Below are 24,568 nucleotides of genomic sequence, written 5' to 3'. Positions count from 1 at the left end.
AGCCACCTAGGCATCCCAAGAATCAGACTTTTAAAAACTTCACTGAAATCACAGCAGGTTCTGAAGGCAGTTGGAACCCTTTGGGAGTTAGGGCAAGCACTGGTCAGATCCTTCAGGGTCTCCTGTTAACCCCTCAAGGCTCTGGTCCCCCTGTGAACCCAGTTCTTCCCAACAGCTGGTTTTCTGCCTCTGAAAAAGATACAGATTATTCTGAGCTCGCCAGAACTGCAGGCACATCACTTTTCTTTACTTTTCTTTTTTAAATAGGCTTCGTGCCCAATGTGGGGCTTGAACTCACTACCCTGAGACCAAGAGTCATATGCTCTACAGACTGAGCCAGCCAGGCACCACAGGCACATTAGAGTTGCAGAGTGATCTTACTTGAACAGCTTTGGGCTATTTAGTTATTCCAGCATCATTTATTAAAAAGTCCACTTTTGCCCTAGTGATTTAAGATGCCACCTTTATCATATACAAAGTCGCCCGTGCAAGAGAAGGCACATGCGCACAAGCAGGTGGAGGGACAGAGGGAAAGGGAGAAGCAGATTCACTGCTGAGCAGGGAGCCCAATGCAGGGCTCGATCCTGGGACCCTGGGATCATGATCTGAGCCAAAGACAGATGCTTAACTGATGGAACCACTCAGGTGCCCCTGTCACATATAATAAGTTCTGTGTGTAGTTGGGTCTAGGCCCTCTCTTTTCTTCCACCAGTCTATTTATCTATTCTTGCAGCAATACCACACTGTTTTAATTACAGAGGCTTTATAGTATGTTTTAAATATATATTGTGGTCCCCCCACCCCTGCTCCCCCACTCTTTTGTATTTTTCAGTGTTTTCCTAGCTCTTCTTCCGTGTCTGGTATTCTGGTTTTAAAGTTTTCAGCGTCCTTCTGGGAGGTCGTGGTGGAGGGTTGCGTTGGGTTGGGGGTGGAGTTGTCTTTTGGACCTGGCTGTGCTTACTTATTTAGTAAACTGGTCTTGTAAGGTTCTGTTTTCTTAAGACTCCTAGTGCCGGCATAGAACTTATTTTCCCTAAGCCTCCAAACCAGCATTTTAAAGCAGTCTTCCACTGAGAGAATGTTAAAACTTGGTATATTTGTATAAAGAGTTTAGAAGCGTTTTCTGTAATATTCTGGCAACGGTACTGCAAACCTGCAGTCATTTCCAAATAAAAAAAATCTGTAAGCTTGTTATGCTTACAGTAATATCTTGGTAAAAGCTTTCAGAAAATCTACAGAGATTGTGTTCACAAAGTCGGCCTTGGCTCCCATGTTGCTTGAGCCCTGAAAGGAATCCAGCCACGCAGTTCAATGTAAGCTCCTTACGGAATTGGTGCTGCTTTTCATTCAGTGGTTTTGTGCTTCTTTGAGTGTTTAGTTGTCCTGAAATTACGCAAACATCTATGCCTTTCACCCGTATACCCCAAAGGAAATTCAGCCCATTCTTCAAGCTCAGATCCACAACAGGATCTTGCTTTCATTGTTTTGTTTATCATATTGTGTTTTGCATTGGGGGCACTCCTGTGCACCTTCCCCCCCAGCTTTACTGAGATATAATTGACATATAACATTGTATAAGTTTAAAGTATACAACAGGATGATATGAAATACATATACATTGTGAAGGTTAGTTAACACATCTGTCACCTCACATGGTCGACTTGTGTGTGTATGTAGTGAGAACATTTAAGATCTACTCCCTTAGCAACTTTCAAGTGCATAATACAGTATCGTTTTGTGCATCTTCTTTCCTGTACAAGAATGAAAAGTCTCAGAGGTCAAATCAATGTCTTTATTTTATATTTCTCCCAGGCTTCACTCAGTTCCCTTTGCAAAGTAGACACAACTGTTAGTTGGAAGAATGAATTATGTGATTATTTTCCTGTTAGCTGGAGGTTTCCATACAGTCACTCTTTAGACCCAGTGAAACATCTGTACTGGGAAGTGGGAGGCCAGAATACAGATCCTGGTGGTCAACTAAGGGAAAGGAGGTAATGAGAACAGTGTCGCTTACCCTTCCCTTGAGGAGATTCCGTTGCCACAGCCAAGCAGGTTGGGGACTGAGGGGTTCAGGTGAGTCAACACACCCCAGGCAGGGCTGTGGCTGCAAGGCAACCAAGGGCCTGCTGGGGGCGCCATGGGGGCAGACACAGACGCCCACAGAAACAGCTGGGTTTACATTTTCCCCACTCTTTGTAATGTTGATAGTAGTGCATGCTTAATACAGAAATTTTGGAAATGTGGGGAGTTTTGTTGTTGAAATATAGTTAAGTAGAGAAAATGGAAAAAATTCTCCCAAGTTTCTTACCCACTGACAACTGCTGTTCATCATTTGTTTTATTTACTTCCAGTCATTTTCTTATACAATTTTGAGTAGGAGTAGATTCCTCCTTTTCTTTTTTTTAACATTGTTTTATTCACATTTGATACAAGTTTTTGAATCTTGATTCCAGCATTTTTTCCATTTAATAATAGTCTTTTCTTTCCCAGCTTGACTTTTTCATTTATTTTCTTAAATAAGAGTTACTGAGATTTAGTTCACATACAGTACAGTTCACTCATATAAAGGGTATAGTTTAATGGTTTTTAGTGTGTTTACAGACTTTTGCAGTTGTCACCACGATCAATTTTAGGAATTTTTTTTTTTTTAAGATTTTACTTATTTATTTGACAGAGAGACATAGCGAGAAAGAGAACACAAGCAATGGTAGTGGGAGAGGGAGAAGCAGGCTTCCTGCTGAGCAGGGAGCCCAATGCAGGGCTCCATGTGGGGCTGGTATCTTGACCCAAGCCCAAGGCAGACGCTTAATGACTAGCCAGCAGGCGCCCCAATTTTAGGACATTTTCATCACCTCAGAAAGAAACCCCATACCCATTAGCAATCACTCCCATTTTTCTTGCCCTGTCCACTGTCAGCCTAGGCAACCACTGGTCTCCTTTGTGTCCTTACAGAACTGTAGTCTCCTTAAGCACCATTTTTTTTTTAAGACTTATTTTTATTTATTTGAGAGAGTGCGCATGCACATGCACCAGGAGCCCATTTTTAAACATAATTTAATGTGCTCCATAATATTCCATCAAATAACTATCATAGTTTATGTTACCATTATATTGTTTGACATTTAAGTTATTTTTAAGTTTGCAGTATTGGTAAGTAATACCTGTAAACATTATGCATATATTTTTTCATATTTAGGATTCCTTTTTTTTCCTTAAAACTAAGTTTATTTACTTATTTGAGAGAGAGAGTGATAGCAAGAGAGACCACAGAGGGAGAGGGAGAAGCAGATTCCAGATTTCCATAGAAGTTAGAAATAAGAGGGGTGCCTGGGTGGCTCAGTGGGTAAAAAGTCCCTGCCTTCAGCTCGGGTCATGATCCCAGGGTCCCGCATTGGGCTCTCTGCTCAGCAGGGAGCCTGCTTCCTCCTCTCTCTTTCTGCCTGCCTTTCTGCCTACTTATACTCTCTCTCTGTCAGATAAATAAATAAAATCTTAAAAAAAAAAAAAAAAAGAGGGACGCCTGGGTGGCTCAGTTGGTTGGACGACTGCCTTAGGCTCAGGGCGTGATCCTGGAGTCCCGGGATCGAGTCCCACATCAGGCTCCCAGCTCCATGGGGAGTCTGCTTCGCTCTCTGACCTTCTCCTCGCTCATGCTCTCTCTCACTGTCTCTCTCTCTCAAATAAATAAATAAAATCTTAAAAAAATAATAAATAAATAAATAAATAAAAAAGAAAGAAAAAGTTAGAAATAAGAAATAGTTTCTGGCCAGCCCAGAACAGAGAAAAGAAGAGCAAGTTTACATATTTGGGGTTGAAAGAAGTTAGAACCTGAGTCCTCCTAGTTTGGTGATCTAGAATTAAAAAAAAAAAAAAAAAAGTATACTTTTATTTTTTTTAAATGAAGATAATACCACTGTAACGCATGTTTATTTATTTATTTTTTAATTAGGCTCTACACCCAATGTGGGGCTTAAACTCACAAACCCCAGATCGAGTCACATGCTCCACCAACTGAGCCAGCCGGAGCCCCTGTATTTTTTACTTAAAAGAAAATATAATTACCAGAATTCGGACTCTTAAGCTGTATTTTGGCAGTGTGAGCATATTTCATAACTTTCATAACTCATACTTTGATGATTTGTGGCAAACTCATAGTAACTTTTTCCAAAGAGGTGACAGCAGTAGTTATAAGCATTCACTCAGGAGGGCTGACAGAGCTAAGACCTTATACACACTGTAGCTTCATGCTTCTAGGCAAGATGGCCACCTAATTGCACTTTTCCTCTTTTTTACCCTCTACAAAATGGACAGCCTAGAGGCAACATATGGGAGTATTTCTGCATTGCAAGTGGGTGAAGGAAAAAGCCTGGATTGTGAATACTGTTAAGCGAAAATGTGTTTCCATTTTATTAAGGTGGCCAGATACATCCCTGTACATAAGAATGTTCTGCAGGTGTGAAACCCATGTTTAAGAAAGTGAGAAGAGGGGCGCCTGGGTGGCTCAGTGGGTTAAGCCACTGCCTTCGGCTCGGGTCGTGATCTCAGGGTCCTGGGATCGAGTCCCGCATCGGGCTCTCTGCTCAGCAGGGAGCCTGCTTCCCTCTCACTCTGCCTGCCTCTCTGCTTACTTGTGATCTCTGTCAAATAAATAAATAAGATTAAAAAATTTAAAAAAAAAAAAAAAAGAAAGAAAGCGAGAAGAGGGGCGCCTGGGTGGCTCAGTGGGTTAAGCCACTGCCTTCGGCCCGGGTCATGATCCCAGGGTCCTGGGATCGAGCCCCGCGTCGGGCTCTCTGCTCAATGGGGAGCCTGCTTCCTCCTCTCTCTCTGCCTGCCTCTCTGCCTACTTGTGATCTCTATCTGTCAAATAAATAAAATTTTTAAAAAAAAGAAGAATAAAAATCTTCAACTGCCTCAGGCCTCAGGAGCATCACAGAGTGTGGTCCAGCCCGCAGGGTCAGGCTGCTTTCGCCAAATTCCCAGTGGCTTCATTCGTCAGACAAACTGACAGGTGTAGGTCAGGAAAATACTGACCAAGTTGTTGAAATATTATTGTCCGGTAACGGAGTTTTCATACCCAGAGAAAGTCTTAAAATTACTCAGATTATACTTCTAGTCCTAGGCCTCCTTTAGAATGAAAACAAACCTTGGTATTGAAGTCTGTGTAGGGACACAGCAGTTGAAGCATTTATCCTGGCTTGAGGGACAGGAGCAGCTCACTGTGCTGATAAGTCCTCGGTCAGATTTTAGAGGTTCTCGGAAACAGGAGCAGACAGACACCCTGGAGTAAAAGGCTGCCTTCCAAAGCAGAGGGCAGAGGAGAGTGTTTCTGTTCCCGACTGAGTACACAAGGGTCAGGAAAATAAATATGGTTTGTGGGTTCTTAGACTGTAGTATGAATTCCCTGGGGGAGCTTAGAAATGCATATACCTAGGCCCTCTGGCAGTCTGATTCACCGGTCCGGGATGGGGCCAGGACTCCTTCCATTCAGCACTCCCTCCTGCTTTTGCTTTTTCTTTTTTTTTTAAATGACAGATTTATTGAGATACAATTCACATACCATAAAATTCACCCTTTTTATTTATTCATTTATTTCTAAAAATATTTATTTATTTGAGAGAGAGAGACACAGCGAGAGAAGGAATACAAGCAGGGGGAATGGGAGAGGAAGAAGCAGGCTTCCTGCTGAGCAGGGAGCCCTATGCAGGGCTGAGCCCAGGGCAGACGCATAACTGAGCCACACAGATGCCCCCAAATTCACCCTTTTTAAAGTGTACAGACATGTGGTCTTTAACATATTCACCAGCCCAGTTATCAGCACTACCTAATTTAGAACATTTTCATTACTACCCCCACAAAACCCATACCTATTAACAGTCACTCCCCACACTACCTTCCCCAGCCCTGGCAAACCACTTACCTGCTTTTCTTTTTCTTTCTTTCTTTTTTAAAATTAACATATAGTATAGTGTTCGTTTCAAAGGTAGAGTTCAGTGATTTCATCAGTTGCATTTAACACCCAGTGCTCATCACATCACGGGCCCTCCTTAATGCCCATCACCCAGTTACCCCATCCCCCAACCCATCTAATCTGCTTTCTGTCTTTATTGTGTTGCCTGTCCTGGACATTTCTTTTTTTTCTTTTCTTTTTTTTTTTTTTTAGATTTTATTTGACAGACAGAAATCACAAGTAGGCAGAGAGGCAGGCAGAGAGAGAGAGGGAGAAGCAGGCTTCTCGTTGAGCAGAGGCCCTGATTTGGGGCTCTATCCCAGGACCCTGGGATCATGACCTGAGCCAAAGGCAGAGGCTTTAATCCAGTGAGCCACCCAGGCGCCCTGTCCTGGACATTTTGTATAAATGGCATCATATAACATGGGTGGTCTTTTGTCACTGTTCTTTTTTCACTTTGTATGGTGTTTTCAAGGTTCATCCATGTCATAGCATGCATGAGTCCTTCATTCCTTCTTATGGCCAAATAATATTCCATTATAAGGCTAACCCATGTGTTTATCCAGTCATCTGTTGATGGATATGGTAAAAATAAGAAAATGATACATGTTCATTCTTTCATTAGACCCTTCTTGGACATTCTTATTTGATGGGGGAAGCTTCTGGGCTCAGAAGCAGAACTTCTAGAAATAAGAAGAGTCTGATGATTGTTAGCAAAAAAATCATTTCCTTGGCGCTGCCATGGTCTTTGCCTGGTATGGTGCACTGGGGACCTGCTTTCTTGTCGTGGTGTGTGGTGTTTTTGTGCAGGCATGGTTTAAGCATTTGGTTCAAGAGTACAGGCTGTGATTCTGCCAAAATGGCCTCCTCGGCATTGTTCTGAGGCGACGCGTAGCCTTTGGCTTCTCTTGTTCCTCACTCACTTCAGTCTTCTTTTTCCAAATGTGAAGAAATTTGTTTGCTTTTGGAAAATACTCCAAAATAAAAAAACTAGAGCTATTTAGGTTTTTTTTTTTTTAATTTTTAATTTTTTGAAGATTTTATTTATTCATTTGACACAGAGAGAGACAGCACAAGCAGGGGGAGAGGCAGAGGGAGAGGGAGAAGCAGGCTCCCAGCCGGGCAGGGAGACCGACATGGGGCTTCCTCCCAGGGCCCCGGCATCATGACCTGAGCCAAAGGCAGACACCTAACTATCTGAGCCACCCAGGCGCCCCTAGTGTTTTTTAAAAACTGTTTGCTTGAAGAAGATGAGAATGAAACCTCTAGAGGCTCAGGGTGAGCTTCCCTGAGCAGCTAGACACAGCCAGAGCTGCATGGTTGTGACGGGGTCGTTTTTCTTCCTTCTCAACATAGTTTCTGAAAACAAACTTTCCATATATGCTTGCTGTGAAGAATGCTCAGTTGAGAAAAATAACTATTTTTGTTCTACAGTAATTGTTGTGGCTCCTTCTCAATTTTGTATTTGCTGTTTATAAAACGATAAAAATAAGTTACTAGAATCATAAAAGCCAAACGACTTACAGTTTTATTTGCAACACAAGGAAAAACCATTTAAAATTGAATTGTTGGGGCGCCTGGGTGGCTCAGTCAATTAAGCATCTGCCTTTAGCTCAGGTCATGAAGGATCGAGCCCCACATCGGGCTCCTTGCTCAGCAGAGAGCCTGCTGCTCACTCTCCCTCTGCCTGCTGCTCCCCCAGCTTGTGCTCTCTCTCGTTCTCTCTCTCAGTCAAATGAGCAAATACAATCTTTAAGAAAAAATTTTAAAAACCATTTAAAAAAATAAATAATATTGAATTAATATGCAGTCATTTGTGATGTAAATTGTATTTTTTCATTCAGTATATCAAGTATGATCATTTTATGTACAAATCAAGTGCATGTAGTGTATATTTACCTATATTCCAGAATTAGCATACTAACCTTAGAACAGTAAAGGGCACTGGAAAATTATAGTTGTGTGTGTTTTATTCCTTACTCCACCTCCTTCCCTTGCCCCAATTTTTTATTTTTGTTTTTACTGAAGATGCGTGTAATGTATTTTTAATTGAGATATAACACACATAAAATTTAACACTTAAAAGCGTACATTTTGGGCTCCTGGGTGGCTCAGTGGGTTAAAGCCTCTGCCTTCGGCTCAGGTCATGATCCTGGGGTCCTGGAATGAGCCCCACATTGGGCTCTCTGCTCTGCAGGGAGCCTGCTTCCTCCCCTCTCTCTCTGCCTGCCTCTCTGCCTACTTGTGATCTCTTTCTCTCTCTGTGTCAAATAAATAAAATCTTTAAAAAAAAAAAAAGCGTACAATTTAGGGCACCTGGGTGGTTCAGTAGGTTAACGCCTCTGCCTTCAGCTCGAGTCATTATCCCAGGGTCCTGGAATTGAGCCCCACATCGGGCTCTCTGTTCGGCGGTGAGCCTGCTTCCCCTCTCTCACTCTGCCTGCCTCTCTGCCTACTTGTGATCTCTCTGTGTCAAATAAATAAATAAAATCTTTTTTTTTTAAAGTGTACAATTTAGTGACTTGTAGTTATTCACTATATAGTGGTAGTTGTATAGCTGTCCTTACTTTCTAATTCCAAAACATTTCTATCATCCCCCAAAGAAACCTTTACTTATTGGCAATCAATCTCAGTTCTCCTTCCCTCTATGGACTTGCCCACCCTGGATATTTCCTATAAATAGATGCATGCAATATGTGGCTTTTTGTGTCCAGCTTTTTCACTTACTGTATTTTCAAGGTTCATCCATATTGTGGCATGTAACAGTCCTTCACTTCTTTTTATGGCTAAGTAACATTCCCTTGTATGTATATATCACACTTTGTTCATTTATCAGTTGATTGATATTTCCAGATTTCCCTTTTTATTTAAATCACTGTTTTTGTTTTAAGATTTGGGGAAACCAGTCTCTCCACCCCCCCAACCCCCATGGCTTATGTATGTCCAGATTGTTTTTCGAGCAGTGTCGAAAACAGTAATATCTGAACTTCTTTTTGTAGGTGACTTCGATAGCAACATTTCTGTAGCTCAAGTATCACCTCCCTGTTGTACCATTAAAAACCCCACCAGAGTTAACAGGAAGAATGTTATTAATGTTGGTGAGAGCTCAGTGGCCCCCTATATAATTTGTAATATGATAAATGGATAATTCATCAATGCACAGTATAAATAAAACATGAACAATGCTCTATTATAAGTAGCAACGCTCTGAGAGGCCTGGCCTCAGAACGCCAGTGGCTGTCTCACTGGGCTCCTGGCGGTGGACATTACACTGGCTTCCCCAGGCTGCTTCCCCAGATGGCAGTGGAGGAAGCAGAGCAGACAGGCAGGCCTGGGCAGGATTCTGAAGGACCTGCTACCCCCCTCCTTTCTCTGGTGGCTCCTCTCTCCGCACTGCGGCACTGCGGCTGCACCCTGTCCCTCCTTCAAGTCCCTCAGCCATTCCTGTAAGAACTGTGCTCAGGAGATGATCTGATATGTCATTTCCTCCTTCCTACCACCAGGAAAACACTTAATATCTGTTTTAAAATCTTGACACTCTCATGGGCAAAAGCAAGACACTTGTTTTTCAATTAATAATGTCACCTTTTAGTACTCCCAAGTCCCTTAAAAAAAGAAAAAACGGTGTTTTCAGAGATCAGACTGGAACTTTAAGCCTTTGTGGGTAAATGTAAAGGAATTATAAAATAACACAGGTTTTTGATCTGGTAATGTCAGGCTGGAACAATTACATTTTCTGTGGTCCTTTGAGACAGACCAGAAGCGTCTCTCTAAAACCTATATTCACGTACCTATCATCTAGCTTCAGAATTTTGTATGGCATTTTAAATTTAATTAAAATTATTAATACTAGTTAAGCCCATCTGGTGAATGAGAAGTTCTGTTTTTATGGAAAGCAGTGGAGTGGGAAAATGTGTTTTTATTAGTCATGCATTCATTATACCTCCTGGAAACCAGTCTGGATCACAAGGCCAAATTGCTCAGGAAGAAATAAAGAATGTCGGGTTGTGTAAAAATCACCCGAGGCCTTTGATTGACTGTATTTAAATGCAGCTTCAGGCCAGTGCCCAGACAGAGAGTTTTGGTAGTTGGAGCGGTGCCCTGGAGTCTACCTGCCCCTCCAAGACCCCCCAGCAGACTCGAACAGATTCCCGGTGGAGCACATTTGGGGGAATAGCTCCACCTTGCAATCCCAGATCTACAAAGTGATGGCAAAGTTACGGTGACATAAGTGCCGGAGTACTTCCAGTCAGCAAGTTAAGCTGGGCTTGTCACCTACTTAATGGCTTTGAAGCATCACAGGTGAAAAGGGAAGGGTCGTCATTTTGTGGGGGCAACATGTTCTGTCCGTCTGTGAGTTTAGAAATGCTGGGAGGCTGATCGCTGAGTGGCGGGCCCTTCTTTACTCTCTCAATTCCAGCCCCGGAAGCCCACTTGAACTTGCTTCTCAGAATATGGCACCAGCTATTTCTCTGGAGACCGCGGTTTTAGTCCTCGAGGTCATTAGTACCCAATGGGAATCGAGTTCACTCCAGTACCATATTGTTTAAGTGCTTCTTGTGACCCTCAACCTCAGACTCCATACACGGTTCTCTGTGCATGAGACACAACGGCTTTTGTCCCTTTTGGGAAAGCTCTGGTTTTCTGGGAAGTATAGGCAAATTGTTCTCTTTGGGGGAAAGCCAGATGCCAGGACTGAGTGACCCAAGCACAGTCCTGGGTGTTCTCCCTGAGGGCAGACTCCATGTCTTAACTCATCCTTGAGGCCGCCCTGCATCCTGCACAGAACCTGGCACGTGCTTGTGGTGCCCAGGAGAGGGGGATGCCTGCTAGAAAGAAGGGAGTGGCTGGAGAGAGTTGCTGCTCATGCGGATTGAGACTTCATCCCTGCGGTTGTGCGTGTGGGTACAGAGTCAGGCATGAGGGGGGCGGTGAGGGAGCAGCCACTGTCCTTGATATCCAACGGGGCTATCTGCCAGATGCACGACAAAAGGGCCGTGTCTTTCAGCCCAGCCAAATGGAGAGGCTCCAAAAGCATTTTTTTTTTTTCTTAATTGAAGTATAGTTGACCAGAGCTTTGTGGAGCATTATGAGAGAGGCAATGAGTTCCTTCCTGTTCTGAAAGGCCCTTCAGCGCTCTCTTCCCTAACGGGAGGGGAGAGCTCTGGGTCTGACTTCTTTAAAGAGCTGGATTGCTTTCAGCACAGCCGTACCCCAAAAGGTAGGATGCCACATACCTGGGTAAGGGGCAGCTGAGCTCCGTGGCCAGGCCTAAGCGCTGCCCCCCTCCCCAAACTCACACCTGCTTGAACCAGCCTATTGCCTTCCTGGCTTTTCAGTTCACCAGTCTCAATCCTCTTCCTTTTAATTTGTTACCCAGAGCTTGCTACCTTTTCTTTTTCTCTTCCTGCTCCTGGCCTCCCTCTCCTTGTTCCCAGGAATTACACGCATGTCTTAAAGTCCAGCGCTTTGATTTCTTGCAGGAAGGGGATGCCCAGGCCAGGAATTTGAGCAGCTACCCTGTCACCTGGCAGGCAGACTCTCCTGGGAGAGGGGATGGGAATCTTGGAACTTGAGAGGGACTCAGGAGAAGGATTCCCTGGAGGGTCAGTGGAAAAGAGACGTGAATCTCCAGTATCTCAGTACTCCTTGAACCTCTAACCAAAGAGCCACCTTGTCCCCATCAGGAGGGACCGTCCATGCAGTGTTCATGCTTTGGCGTTGCACATCCTGTTGGTGTTCTCCGTTCTCGATGGGTCTCATCTTCCTAGCCACATCGACCTGAGCAATGTCCGTCTGTCCTCATGTTGAGAGACAGAGTTCTGACGGGCCTTGCTATTGAAATCCTACATTTTAATCAGCTACTTCACTGCATTGGAATGTCAGGCACTTGCGTGTCATGAAACCACTACACCGCGGAGGCTGCTGCTTTGGCATCCACGTAGTCCTTATTTGTTAGGTGTGAGGTGCCCCGTGGGATTCCTGGGTTTGCCAGAGCCACCTGCTCTTCCTGAAACCAAACAGATAACCTAGTGGCTCCGTGTTTCCTTCCCTGGGTTTGTAGTGGCTGGGAGAGGGTCTTCACACAGGGCTCCAAGGCCAAGGACGGAGGGCGTCCATGCGTGCCCAAGGGCCAGCACAGGAGTACCTCTGTGGGGGGGTTTTGGCTGAGGCAGGCGGTTTATTGTGTCAAGTAGAGTAATGACTCATGTCTTCTTTGGGGACTGTTAGTGCATCACAGGTTTAAGAGAGCCTGAAAAAGTGCTGGGTTGTGCTGGTATTTTATCTTTTGCTTTCACACACCCATAAACACACGTGGCACGTGCACGCGCACACACAGGATTGGCATGCATTCGGACTGAGAAGAGCTTGGTTGGTATGGGGTCTGCATCCAGGGGGATCTCAGGATTCTGTGCCCTTGCCCTCTCTCCTGGGTCAGGGATTCTGAAGGGTGTGTTGCAGTCACACACACATGCCCCACCCCTGGGTGGACTCTGTCAGGGATAAATAGTCTGGGGTGTGGGCCCTAGATTTGCTGTCGTGATTCACTGAGTGTGCATCCCTGTTCCCCCAGGCGACTCGGAGCTCCTCTTGGTGCTGACATGATGACAGTGTGCAGCCCGGCCAAGGGCAGCCGCAGCCAGACCGAAAACCTGAGCTACAAATTGGCTGACAAGTAAGAGCTTTTCTCCCCGGAGAGTGTAGAAGTTGGCCCAGAGTCTCTACTTCCTTCCTCTCTCTACCGCCTTTCCCTCCTCTCTAACCCCACTTCGTTGGACTAAGGACAGGTTCTTTTCCAAGTCATTGCCATGTACCTCCTGGAAATCATCCCCACATGCTGGAGAACCTGTGACCACAGTGGGCAGTGGAAGGTCTGACTAGCGCCCAGTTGTTGAGAGGACGGGCCCGTGGCAGCTTCACGCCCTCTCCCCATTCCAGCCCGGGATTCATTCTCCTAACTACTAGGATGCATAGGCCTTTTCATTATCCTTGAACCTTAAATCTGTATAGGTGCATCTGTCCACAAAGCCGGCTTTGCCCACCCTCTTTCAGTGCTGTTTTCTCTCCACATGGAGCCCTTTCCTCTGACTCTGTGTCTCACACTCTGCGGTGGCCTTGGTCATCACAGCTCTGCCCCGCAGTCCCCAGTCCCTTCTGGGGCTGTAGCGTCCTGGAAACAGGACCTCAGAAAATCCTTGAGTGCAATAACCACATGGAGAAGGGGGTCCTTTGCCTCTGGCTTCATCATCCTTGCCTCTCGCTTGAGCTTCATAATTCCATGTGGTCTTCTTTAAGCCGTCCTTCTTCCCTTTCAGTTTTCACATTGGGCCTCCGTGATTGTGAGGTCACCCCAGACATCTGGGATCGTAGACAATTGCAACAACACTCCTTGCCATTTAGTACTTACTGTCAGAAACTAGAGTGTGTGCTGTACTCTGGGGACATTAACGTATATTGACTCATCCACTCATTTGTCTTCTAAGTATTTATTGACTGTCTACTGCATACTAGATAAATTTAAAGATAAATTTGACCTCTGCACCAGTCAAGTTCCAGTCTAGAGAAGAAAGAGAGAGAGTTTTTATTTATTTATTTTGGTGGGGCGGGGTGGGGGGAGAAAGAGGGAGGGAGGGAGAGAGAATCTTAAGCAGGCTCCATGCTCAGTGTGGAGCCTGACACAGGGCTTGATCTCATGACCTGAGGTCATGACCTGAGCTGAAATCAAGAGTCAGACACTCAACCAACTGAGCCACCCAGGTGCCCCGAGAGTTCTTATTTTATTTTATGTTTATTTTTTAAAGATTTTATTTATTTATTTGACAGACAGAGATCACAAGTAGACAGAGAGGCAGGGAGAGGGGGGTGGGGAAGCAGGCTCCCCGCTGAGCAGAAAGCCCGATGTGGGGCTCCATCCCAGGACCCTGGGATCATGACCTGAGCTGAAAGCAGAGGCTTTAACCCACTGAGCCACCCAGGTGCCCAGAGAGTTTTTATTTTAAAATGAAAAAAAAAAGAGCCAAGATTCAAACCGAGGTCCCCAATGACTTGAAAGCCATGTTTATCCATCGTCAGTATTTTTTAACAGTCCATGTGGCGCCTGGGTGGCCCAGTTAGTTAAGTGCCCGACCTTTGATTTCGGCTCAGGTCATGATCTCTTGGGTCGTGGGATTGAGCCCCGCGTGGAGCTCAGCACTCAGTGGGGCATCTGCTGGAGAGTCTCCCTCTTGCTTTGCCCGCCCCCCATTCATGCCTCTCTCTCTCTCTCTAAAATAAATAAATCTTTGAAAAAACCAGTACATACAATTTTTATGATTATTGTTTATATCCTCCATTGTCATTAAGCATGAACTAATGTGACTTGTGTATTTATGTGTCTGCCTGTCATCCTGCTTCTTGCACTGTGAGAGCCACGGCTTTAACTTCTGCCTTTTGAACTTTCAGTAAAATATCAACAAACTGATTCTGTTTCTGCTTCTCACTAAAATCTGAATTCATGCTAATGTCCTCAGTGGTGACAGGACAATTGAAAAATGTGTTTCTCTTTTGTAAGCACTGTGCTGAGCATGCTAATTGTTTATTTAAATAAGGAATTCTGCTTTCATAGCCGTATTTAAAATATGAAAATGTGTTTGCATATTCACAAGTTTCTAATTTATGCTGTGCAACCACAAATAGCAACACAATTTACGTGTTAATGTCCCCATGGAGGGAGAAGTCTTCATGTAAACAATTATTAGTCTTTGGAACAGAAAGCTGAATAGTAACAGGATGCATGAAATTGCTTATTATTCGTCCCTCACTGTGACCCTTAACTAGAGTTTCAGAATTCCTATGTAGTCAGATCTATATATTCCAAAAATGTGCACCATGAAGTTGGTCTGTGCATCCTTGTTAATCTTGGCATGTCCAAGGTCAGTCTGCTTAGTTACGACCTTTGCTGGTGGAAGATTATTTTGCATTCAAAAACACAGATACTCCCGTTCTCATTAGACTAGCTTAAAAATGTTTTTCTGGTTTCCTTTCAAAAGAGCTTTGAACAGCTTCGTGGTACTGACTAATCTCCTAAAATCACATTTGGAGGCTTATACCCGACGTGTTTGTTCTAGGCCAGAACTTCCAGCGATGATGGAAATATTCTTTTACTCTGTCCAATGTGAATGTCACATGTGGCTAATGAGTACCACGTTCTGCTACTCTGCCGTTGTTCCAGGTGCTGAGAATTCAACAGTAGCGCAAACAGGCCAAAATTCAAAGTAATCCAACAAAACCAAGCAATCCCTGTTCACATGAAGAAGCCAGTCTAGTAGGCTCACTGTCTAGAGAAGGTCCAGTTCAGATGCAGCCAATAATTGTGGCTTTTCCTACTCAAGTCAGGACAACTTAGGAAGTCCAGAATGAGCAGACATTTTATGACTTACGGCATTGTTCTTTTTTTTTTTTTTTAACCCACTGAGCCACCCAGGCGCCCTTTTTTTTTTTTTTTTAAAGATTTTATTTATTTATTTGAGAGAGAGACAGTGAGAGAGAGCATGAGCGAGGAGAAGGTCAGAGAGCGAAGCAGACTCCCCATGGAGCTGGGAGCCTGATGCGGGACTCGATCCCGGAACTCCAGGATCATGACCTGAGCCGAAGGCAGTCGTCCAGCCAACTGAGCCACCCAGGCGTCCCAACGTATGGCATTGTTCTAATTTTTATTTTTATTTATTTTTTAAAATTTATTTATTTGAGAGAGAGACAGTGAGAAAGAGCATGAGCGAGGAGAATGTCAGAGGGAGAAGCAGACTCCCCATGGAGCTGGGCGCCTGATGCGGGACTCAATCCCGGGACTCCGGGATCATGACCTGAGCCGAAGGCAGTGGTCCAACCAACTGAGCCACCCAGGCGTCCCTGTTCTAATTTTTAAATAGTCGTCACAAAGGCCCATCCATTGATTCCAGAAACAGAGGAAATCTGGACTATGAAGCTTTTACCTCAGAAGATGTTCCCTGTTTTCATCAGGAAAACAAGCTGACAATAATGATAACGTTATATACTTACGACATGCTAAATGCTTAATATGGCCTGCCTCTTTCAATGTTTTCAGCCATTCTGGTGGATACGTATTACCATTATTCCCATTTCACAGATGAGGACACTTAGGCTTAGAGAAGTGAAACAGCTTGTCCAAGGTCACACAGTGGTCAGTGGTTAAATTAGGCTTTAAACTCAAGTCTGCTGCGTTCCAAAAATCCAGATCCTTTCATTCCACAATACTGTCTTCCTAAGAAGGACAAAGTGATTTCTTAAAGTGGTGGTTTCAGCGTTTACTGTTCAACAGCTAGCACATAGCATTTATATCTAGGTTCTAGCTAGTCTCTATGACTAAGAATCCATTACCCAATGTTTGTCTTTCTTGTTCAGGGTCAAGGTGGAAGGTCCAAAGGCTGGGGAAGACCCTCGAAGGCTGCCAATTAGGTCCCCCATTCCTTTGCCAGAGACTGATCAGGATTCACCCCCTAGAAGAAGCTCACTGGAAAGTCTCAGTAACCTGATGCTAGAGTCAAGAGTGAACTGTCTTCAGCAGAACATGTTCAGCTCAGATATGATCATCAGCGACCCAGCTTCAGGTCTCAGTGCTAAAGAAGCCAGCAAGGCAGGCAAGAGGCAGCTCAGCGGTGTTCAGAACCCCTGTCCTCCTGCCCAGGGAGGGGCCCTGCACAAGCCCCTCAGCATAAAGGACAAGATATCCAAATGGGAAGGGAAAAAGGAGTTGCCCACCCCTGCACCCTGCAGGAGAGCAGATGGGCAAGAGGACTACCTGATGTCTTGTGTGATGGGGAGGAGGAGCAGTGATGGTGTGAGAACGTGGGTCACGGAGGTGCAGGATGGAACCAGGCCTGAGACAGAGAGCAAGGAGAATGAGAGGAATAAAGGGGTCATGAAAGTCGGGGGACAAGATGCAGAGCCAAGGCAAGACCTCAGCCAGCCAGCCAGGCAGCTGGCTCCCAGCTTGGGCAGAGGCCGAGAGCCCAGGCTGGGCAAACAGCGCTTTCCGAATGACAGCCTCTCCGTGCTGAGGCAGGTCAAGAAACTGGAGCAGGCTCTGAAGGATGGGTCGGCGGGGCTGGATCCCCAGTTACCTGGGACTTGTTACTCCCCACACTGCCTGCCGGACAAGGCTGAGGAGGGGCCCACCCTCCCTGAGAACCGTGGGGCCGGGCGTGGCTTGGAATTCAGGTCCCACCACTGGGACCTGGAGGCCAGGGACCCCACCCCTGAGGCTGCAGAGGAAAGGAAAGGCTTGTGCAGGAGACCCTGCGACCAGAGCCTGGAGGGTGTGGACAGGGGCTCAGAGGGCTCCCCTGCAAAACCCTTCATCAACCCCCTGCCCAAGCCCCGGAGAACGTTTAAACACGATGGAGAAGGGGACAAGGACGGGAACCCAGGCATCAGCTTCCGGAAGGATAAAAGACACCTGCCTCCTCTGCCTTCTCTACCTCCCCCGCCCCTGCCCTCCTCGCCCCCGCCCTCCTCTGTGAGCAGAAGACTGTGGACCGGGAGGCCGAAACCCAGTGCTGACCACAGGTAGGTGGCGGCTGACTGTCTGCTCAGTGGCTTATGCTGCATCACAGCCGCTCTCAGGTGGTGGCTTACTGGTTTTATTAAATGGGTGGGTCTTGTAGTTGGTCCAGACTGGTCATAGCTTGAGACAGACAGTGTATTGATGAAACCTGTAGGCGCGATAAGTGATGCTAGTGTTTTGTGTTCTCCATCCTCAAAATGAGTATTAGCTTGGGAAAATACCCTTTGGATGTGACAAGTCCTTCTATTTCTGGCGCTAACCGAGAGTTCAGCGAGAACTTGTGGTAACTCGGGCGGTGGGCTAATTGGTGCTGACTCTCATCTGCCACTCCCATCCCCCACTCGTGCACTGTGTTTCCAATCTCCGCTGGCTCCTGTCTTCATGCTTTTTCTTGGTGTGAGCTCTAGAAACACAACCCGGGTTGGCCTCGACCCTGTTGCTGTCTCTCTGTGTGACCTCGAACACCTTGTCTGACCTCCCGAAGCCTCCGTTTCCTCATTTATACATAAAGATGCACACCCTAAATCTTTTATAATGTCAGAATAGTACATGAGATAATAAAGTATGTGCGTGCTTGAAGATCAGATCGGTGCATTGGAAACTGTTTCTTTTCTGCTTTGAGAACTACTTTCTAGCCTATTTCTGGGATGTGCTAATTGGTTTGATACCCACTAAACTGGAAACCAGCCACAGAGGAAAACTCAGAGCCGTTGTCTCTGCTCTGGTCACCCATTCTGCACTTTCTGTTTTCCCCTTAACTCCTGTAGTTACTTTTGCCACTTATCCTGAAACTGCTCTTGACCCAAGGCCACCTGTGACCCCCATCTCACCAAATCCAGTTGCCTGTTCTCTGTCCTTTTCTTACAGGACATGTCTTGGCATTAGAGGAACAACTTCACTCCATTCACTGGGCTTCTAGATCATCTGCTTTCCTGGGGGTCCTGCTTCACATGCTACTCCTTCTCAGTTCCAGTCACCTCTCCCTGAGTGTCAGAATCAGATCCCCAACACACCATCCTGGGTGAGAGCAGGCACTTCTCTCCTCTGTCTGCCTCATTCTCTAAATGAGCTCATTCAGTCCCAAGGCGTTAAGTGTCAGTTACATGCTTATAACCCCCACATGTGTCCCCACAGCCCTGACTCCCTCTTCCAGCGAAGGTTTGCAGAGTCATCTCCGGCATGGCTGTCCCATTTGGTTGTATTCATAGTTTGGACTGAGCGTGTCCAAACCTAAATTCCCAGTCCAGGCTACTCTAAGCGTCTCCTCCCCAAATCACAGCCATCTTATTAAATGGCATCACCCTTCGTTACACTTCGGCCAAATCCTAGAAGTCATTTGTGATTCCTCTCCTTTTCACAGAGCCCTGATCTAATTTATCAGCAAGCTGTTGGAGACATGCCCTTGAATGTGACTACATCTGCTTCACTGCTACCTCCTTAGTTCTCTCGTGTCCACTTCCCACCCCAGTGTATTCCTCTGTAGCAGCCAGAACAGTCTTCTAGAATTATATTCAGTCATGTCACTGGCCTACTTTACATGATCTGTCAGGTAGGATTGTTTTGGCTGCAAAAAACAGAATTTCTTAAGTTCTCTTCCAAGGGAAAAAGTTTGCATATTCCAGATAGGTACGTAGGTAGGTAGGTAGATAGATAAATAGATGAAAGAAAGAAAGGAAGAAAGAAAGAAAGAAAGAAAGAAAGAGATATTATGTCCTTTAAAAAAAAAGAAATCATGCTATATATATATATATATGTATATATATATGTACTGTTTTTTACTTAGGATGTCATAGAGATCTTTCAACATTACCACTTTTTTTTTCACCTTCCTTTTTTATTTTATTTTATTATTTTTTAAAGTATTTTATTTATTTATTTGACACAGAGAGAGGACACAAGCAGAGGGAGAAGCAGACAGGGAAAGAGGGATTAGCAGGCTCCTTACTGAGCAAGGGAACCTAATGAGGGGCTCATTCCCAGGACCCTGGGATCATGACCTGAGCTGAAGGCAGCCACTTAACTGACTGAGCCATCCAGGCGCCCCTTATTAAAAAAAATATATATATATATATATATATATATATTTTTTTTTTGCTTTTTAGAAAGAGGGAGAGAGGTCAGTGGAGTGGGTAGGAGGGAGGGGGAGGGCAGAGGGAGAGGGAGAATCCGGAGTAGGCTCCACGCCCAGCAGGATCTCACAACACTGAGATAAGCTGAAACCAAGAGTGGGATGCTCAATTGACTATGCCACCCAGACAACCCTATGCTTCTTTTACTTAGGGTTTTATTTATCTATATTTTTTAAGATTTTATTTATTTGTTTGACAGACAGAGATCACAAGATGGCAGAGAGACAGGCAGAGAGAGGGGGGGAGGCAGGCTTCCTGCAAGCAGGGAGCCCGATGCGGAGCTCAATCCAGAGCTCTATCCCAGGACCCTGGGATCATGACCTGAGCTGAAGGCAGAGGCTTTAACCCACTGAGCCACCCAGGTGCCCCTTACTTAGGATTTTAGAAATTAGGATTGAATGTTAGATTTTTGTCAGGTTACTTTTCAATAGCTTTATATGATCATACGTTCCTGTCCTTTGACCTGTGAATAATGACTTTATATCCTAATATTAACCCATTCTTACATTTTGGGAATGCACTCTCGTTTGGTCCTGGTTTGTTACTCTCTTAATATACTGTGGAATTCTGTTTCTAATACTTTATTTAAGATTTTGGTGTTTGTATTCCATAAATGTGACTGGTTTTTACTTGGCTTTCATTGTACTGCCTTTACCAGGTTAGGGTATCAGTGGTACATAGGATCTATTGAAGAACTTAGAGGCTTCCTTGTTTATATTCTGAGAAAGCAGTATCCGCCTCCAGTTCTTAATCCTTTCCCAAACCAGTGCCAAAACCCACGTGCCTAAGTACTGGGGTGACCTTTCTGCTCATGACCCTGGTGTGTCATGACAGCTCTTCTGTGCGCTTTCTGGGCTGTTCCTCCAGGAAGGCCCCCTTTTTCAGGGGCAGGTTGCTTCTGGGAAATCAGAATCTTACCTCTGTGTCATCTCTGGGCAGATAGATCAACCTGGTGAACAGTTATTCCCATTATCTTTTCTCTTGTAGCTACCATCTGCTCTTTGCCGTCTTCCAGCATTCTCTTTAAAACCAGCTAAAGTTACTTAGTTTCAGTCCAAAAATGAAATTTTTCTTGGCCAGTTTGAATATGGTTGCATCAGCTGTGTTTTTAAGAATTTTGGCTTTGGATTTTTCCTTTTGTTTAAAATAGTACAGTGGGGGTGATTAGGGCACGATGTTCATTTTCTACTTAGAAAAATAAAGTGTACTTTTTATTGTGGTCCTATCTCTTAACAAAAAGAAGAGGCTCAACTCAAATTTGGCAGACTTACTGCCCTCTCTGAAGCAGGAGAGCCAAGCCAGAGCTGAAGAAAGGAATGATTAAGGATTTTGAGGTTGGGAGGGTTTAGAATTACATGGCCAGGCTGTGCACTTCAGAGAATGCTGAAGGCCAATGAGTCCGCTTCTGCGGGAGCCAAACCAGTGGACTCAGATGCTCAGTTTCAGAAAATGTCTTCTTTCTTTTCCTTCTCTTCCCTTTTTTTCTCTGTTCTGTGTTCTCTCCCCTCCTCCTTTTGTCCCTTTCTTCTTTCTTCATTTCTCTAAAGCCCCAGGAAATTAAAAGCAAGGACTTGTGCCTTCCATCCTAAAATGGGAAATGAGAAACCCTTAAATGTCAGGAAATTCCCAAGATAAGGTCCCTACAGCAGCACTCACTTGCTTGTATATGTCCTGTGGCATGCATTGAGTAACTGGCAGGAATGCCTTAAAGCCAACATTTAACAAGTTACTGTTTTGTAAGTATGAGCAGCATCCTGAATTCACATGTATCTGTATGCCCCAGATGTTTGAACTGGAATGCAGACTTTTAATTTCAGTTTAATTTGATCCTATGACAGAGTTTTTAGATATTTATGAAACCAAATAATGATGTTGACCAAAATTTCAGCTTTTCAACTAATTATTTTGACATTGTACAGCTTCAGCCTTTTCTCGGAGCTTTAGCATGTGACTTGCAGAACTTTTGGAGGACGTGAAACCTTGGTCGTTATATGACTGCCAAGTCACATGCCTGATATTATTGATTTAATAATTTGCGTCTTCTCTAGGACTGATTGGGACCCCCAGAGTCGTCTGGCCGGCAGCAACCCTCAGCTATTACCCAGTTAGTGGCTAAGTTAACTTACCAGCCATACTGCGGTCTGTCCCTGATACTACAAATCTGTCCTGGTCAACATGACATCCATGAGGCAATTCTAACTGCCATGTCTAAAAACTGAGTGTTGGGGTGCCTGGGTGGCTCAGTTGCTTAAGTACCTTTGCTCAGGTCATGATCCCAGGGTCCTGGGATTGAACTCCACATCAGGTTCCCTGCTGAGCTGGGAGTCTGCTTCTCCCTCTCCCTCTGCTGCACCCCCTGCTTGAGCTCGCTCGCGTGTGCTCTCTCTCTCTCTCTCTGTCAAATAAATAAATAAAATAAAGTAAACCAACACTGACCATAATAGGGCACCAGGATGGCTCAGTCTGTGAAGTGTCCCACTCTTGGTTTCCGCTCAAGTCATGATCTCAGGGTTGGGCTCTGTGCTCAGCGGGGAGTCTGCTTGAGCTTCTCTCTCCCTCTCCCTTTGCCCCTCCCACATGCACATGCACGGGCATGCTCATGAATGCAGTGCTTTCTCTCTCTCCTAAATAAGTAAATAAATCTTAAAAAGAAAAGAAAACCCGAGTATTTAAAATCTTCAAAAGGGCAAATTGTTTGATTAAGACCTAGAGCAGAAGTTACCTGAAAGCACTGGAGAAGCTTGATTTTGTAAATTCATTTTTTTTTTAATTTTTAAAGATTTTATTTATTTATTTGACACAGAGAGAGAGAGAGATCACAAGTAGGCAGAGAGGCAGGCAGAACGAGAGGAGGAAGCAGGCTCCCTGCTGAGCAGAGAGTCTGCTGCGGGGCTCAATCCCAGGACCCTGAGATCATGACCCGAGCCCACGGCAGAGGCTTAACCACTGAGCCACCTGGGTGCCCTAAATTCATTTATTTTAATGGTGGTTGCATTAGAAAACAAAAACACGAGAATAGAGAGGATGGTTGTTAATTCTATATTAGAGCAGTGACTGTCATGTCTTACTTCGCACTGAAAGTTGAAATGGTTGGATGTTAGGCATAATGGGGAATAGAGATGGTTTTTCTTCTGACGTTTCTGTTTTGGATTCAGGATAGAGATAAGCAGAAACCCAACGCGAGTAGCAGTTGCAGTTGTTGGAGGGGGTCACCAATAAGAGTGTGGGCTGAGCTACCATAAGCCTTCTCGCATTTAGCCCCTCACTGTGATCACCCGGTGACATGAATGCTCCTCCCAAGGGCATGGTGGGACAGGGGAAAGAGCTGCGTGTGGTTGCTGGGGACGGAGGTAAGAAGAGAGTCTGTGGCAGCGCAGGTGGCTGAGGCGATCAAAGCATGGTTTTTACAGTTCCCAGCCCAGACGAATGGTGTTTTACGTGGTGCCTAGGTCCCAGGCTCTCCAAGCTCATTTAAGTCATAGCTGAGAATAATCCTGGGGGAGATGTGTTCCAAACAATTGACGAAAAATTAGCTCCAAGAGTACAGCTGCCTTATCTTTACCCCAATGGAGGGATAAACTATAAGCAGTAAATCTGGCCATTAAAACCAGCTTTTAAAATATTCACTCATTTATTCAACCAACAAATATTTATCATGCACCTCTGTGATACTAGCATATAGCAGTGAACAGAACAGATGGAGACCCTGACCTCCCGGACCTCACAGGCTAGTGGTCTTTAGACGTACACAGCTCTGCAGTTATGAACTATAACAGCACTCAGGAAGCTTGTGGCACTGTGGGAATGTTCAGTAGCGGTATCTCACCTGTCCTGGAAACAGGGCCGCACTGGGGAGGAAGCAGCCCTCCCAACAGAGGCCTGAGGTTGCCAGGCAAGAAGGAAGGTGGGAGGGGAGTGTTCAGGTGAGAAACAGATGAAGGTCCCAGAGCAAGAAAGATTTAGTGTGCCCGAGGCCCTGAAAGCAGGAGTGTGGCCAGAGGGTCAGGAAGGGTGTGAGCTGAGGCCCCCAGGTCTTCTGCAGCCAGCTCTGGAAGAGTCCAATAGACCAGGCAAGGATTTGGGCCTACCACCTAAGACAAAAGGGAAACATGTCAAAGTGGTTTTTCTTTTTTTAAAGATTTTATTTATTTATTTGACAGAGGGTGAGATCACAAAGTAGGCAGAGCAGCAGGCAGAGAGAGAGAGGTGGGAAGCAGGCTCCCTGCTGAGCAGAGAGAGCCTGATGTGGGGCTCGATCTCAGGACCCTAAAATCATGACCTGAGCTAAAGGCAGAGGCTTTAACCCACTGAGCCACCCAGGCGCCCCACATGTCAAAGTTTTTTTTTTTTTTTTTTTAAAGATTTTATTTATTTATTTGAGAGATCACAAGTAGGCAGAGAGACAGACAGAGGAGGAAGCAGGCTCCCCACTGAGCAGAGAGCCCAATGCGGGACTCAATCCCAGGACCCCGAGATCATGACCTGGGCTGAAGGCAGCAGCCTAACCCACTGAGCCACCCACGAGAGTCCCAGCCTGATGTGCATTTGTGAAAAGCCGACTGGGAGGGGCACTGATGGGCCTAGTGGGTAGCAGTGGGTGGAAGGCAGAGCCAGGAGACGTTGGGGCTGGCCTGTGGTTTCAATGCAGTGGGGACTGAGGGAAGTAGGGGATACTGGGAATACCGCTGGTAACTCCAGCAAATTGGTTAAAATCACTCCAACTAATTGGATAGAAATGGGTGGTAATGGAGAAGGGGCTTTGGACAGGACTCCCAGGTTTAAGGCATAAACGTCTGGATAGATGGTGATAGCCTTTGCTGAGGAGCATTGGAGGAGGAGCTGGTCCTCATCCAGGAGGGAGAATGGGAGGCTGAGTTCAATTTTGGATTTACTCATTTTGAGATTCCCATGGGTCATTCAATGGGG

The 24,568-nt window shown here is 45.3% G+C and overlaps 1 protein-coding gene across 4 annotated transcripts in view; it reads left to right on the top strand.

The window, feature by feature from the left end:
• DENND2A (DENN domain containing 2A) overlaps positions 1-24,568 on the top strand; it is a 118,984-nt gene that overhangs the window by 30,605 nt on the left and 63,811 nt on the right. For all 4 annotated transcript variants that reach the window (XM_044246718.1, XM_044246717.1, XR_006384324.1 and 1 more), the window contains 2 exons: positions 12,525-12,626; positions 16,352-17,515. In XM_044246718.1, the coding sequence (XP_044102653.1) occupies positions 12,553-12,626; positions 16,352-17,515 (1,238 nt within the window). In that variant the 5' untranslated portion in view covers positions 12,525-12,552. Of the gene's footprint in view, positions 1-12,524; positions 12,627-16,351; positions 17,516-24,568 lie in introns of those variants that run through there.

Source organism: Neovison vison, chromosome 4 (genome assembly GCF_020171115.1).
Source record: "Neovison vison isolate M4711 chromosome 4, ASM_NN_V1, whole genome shotgun sequence".
Classification (NCBI taxonomy): domain Eukaryota; kingdom Metazoa; phylum Chordata; class Mammalia; order Carnivora; family Mustelidae; genus Neogale; species Neogale vison.
This window is presented reverse-complemented; position numbering and strand designations above follow the sequence as displayed.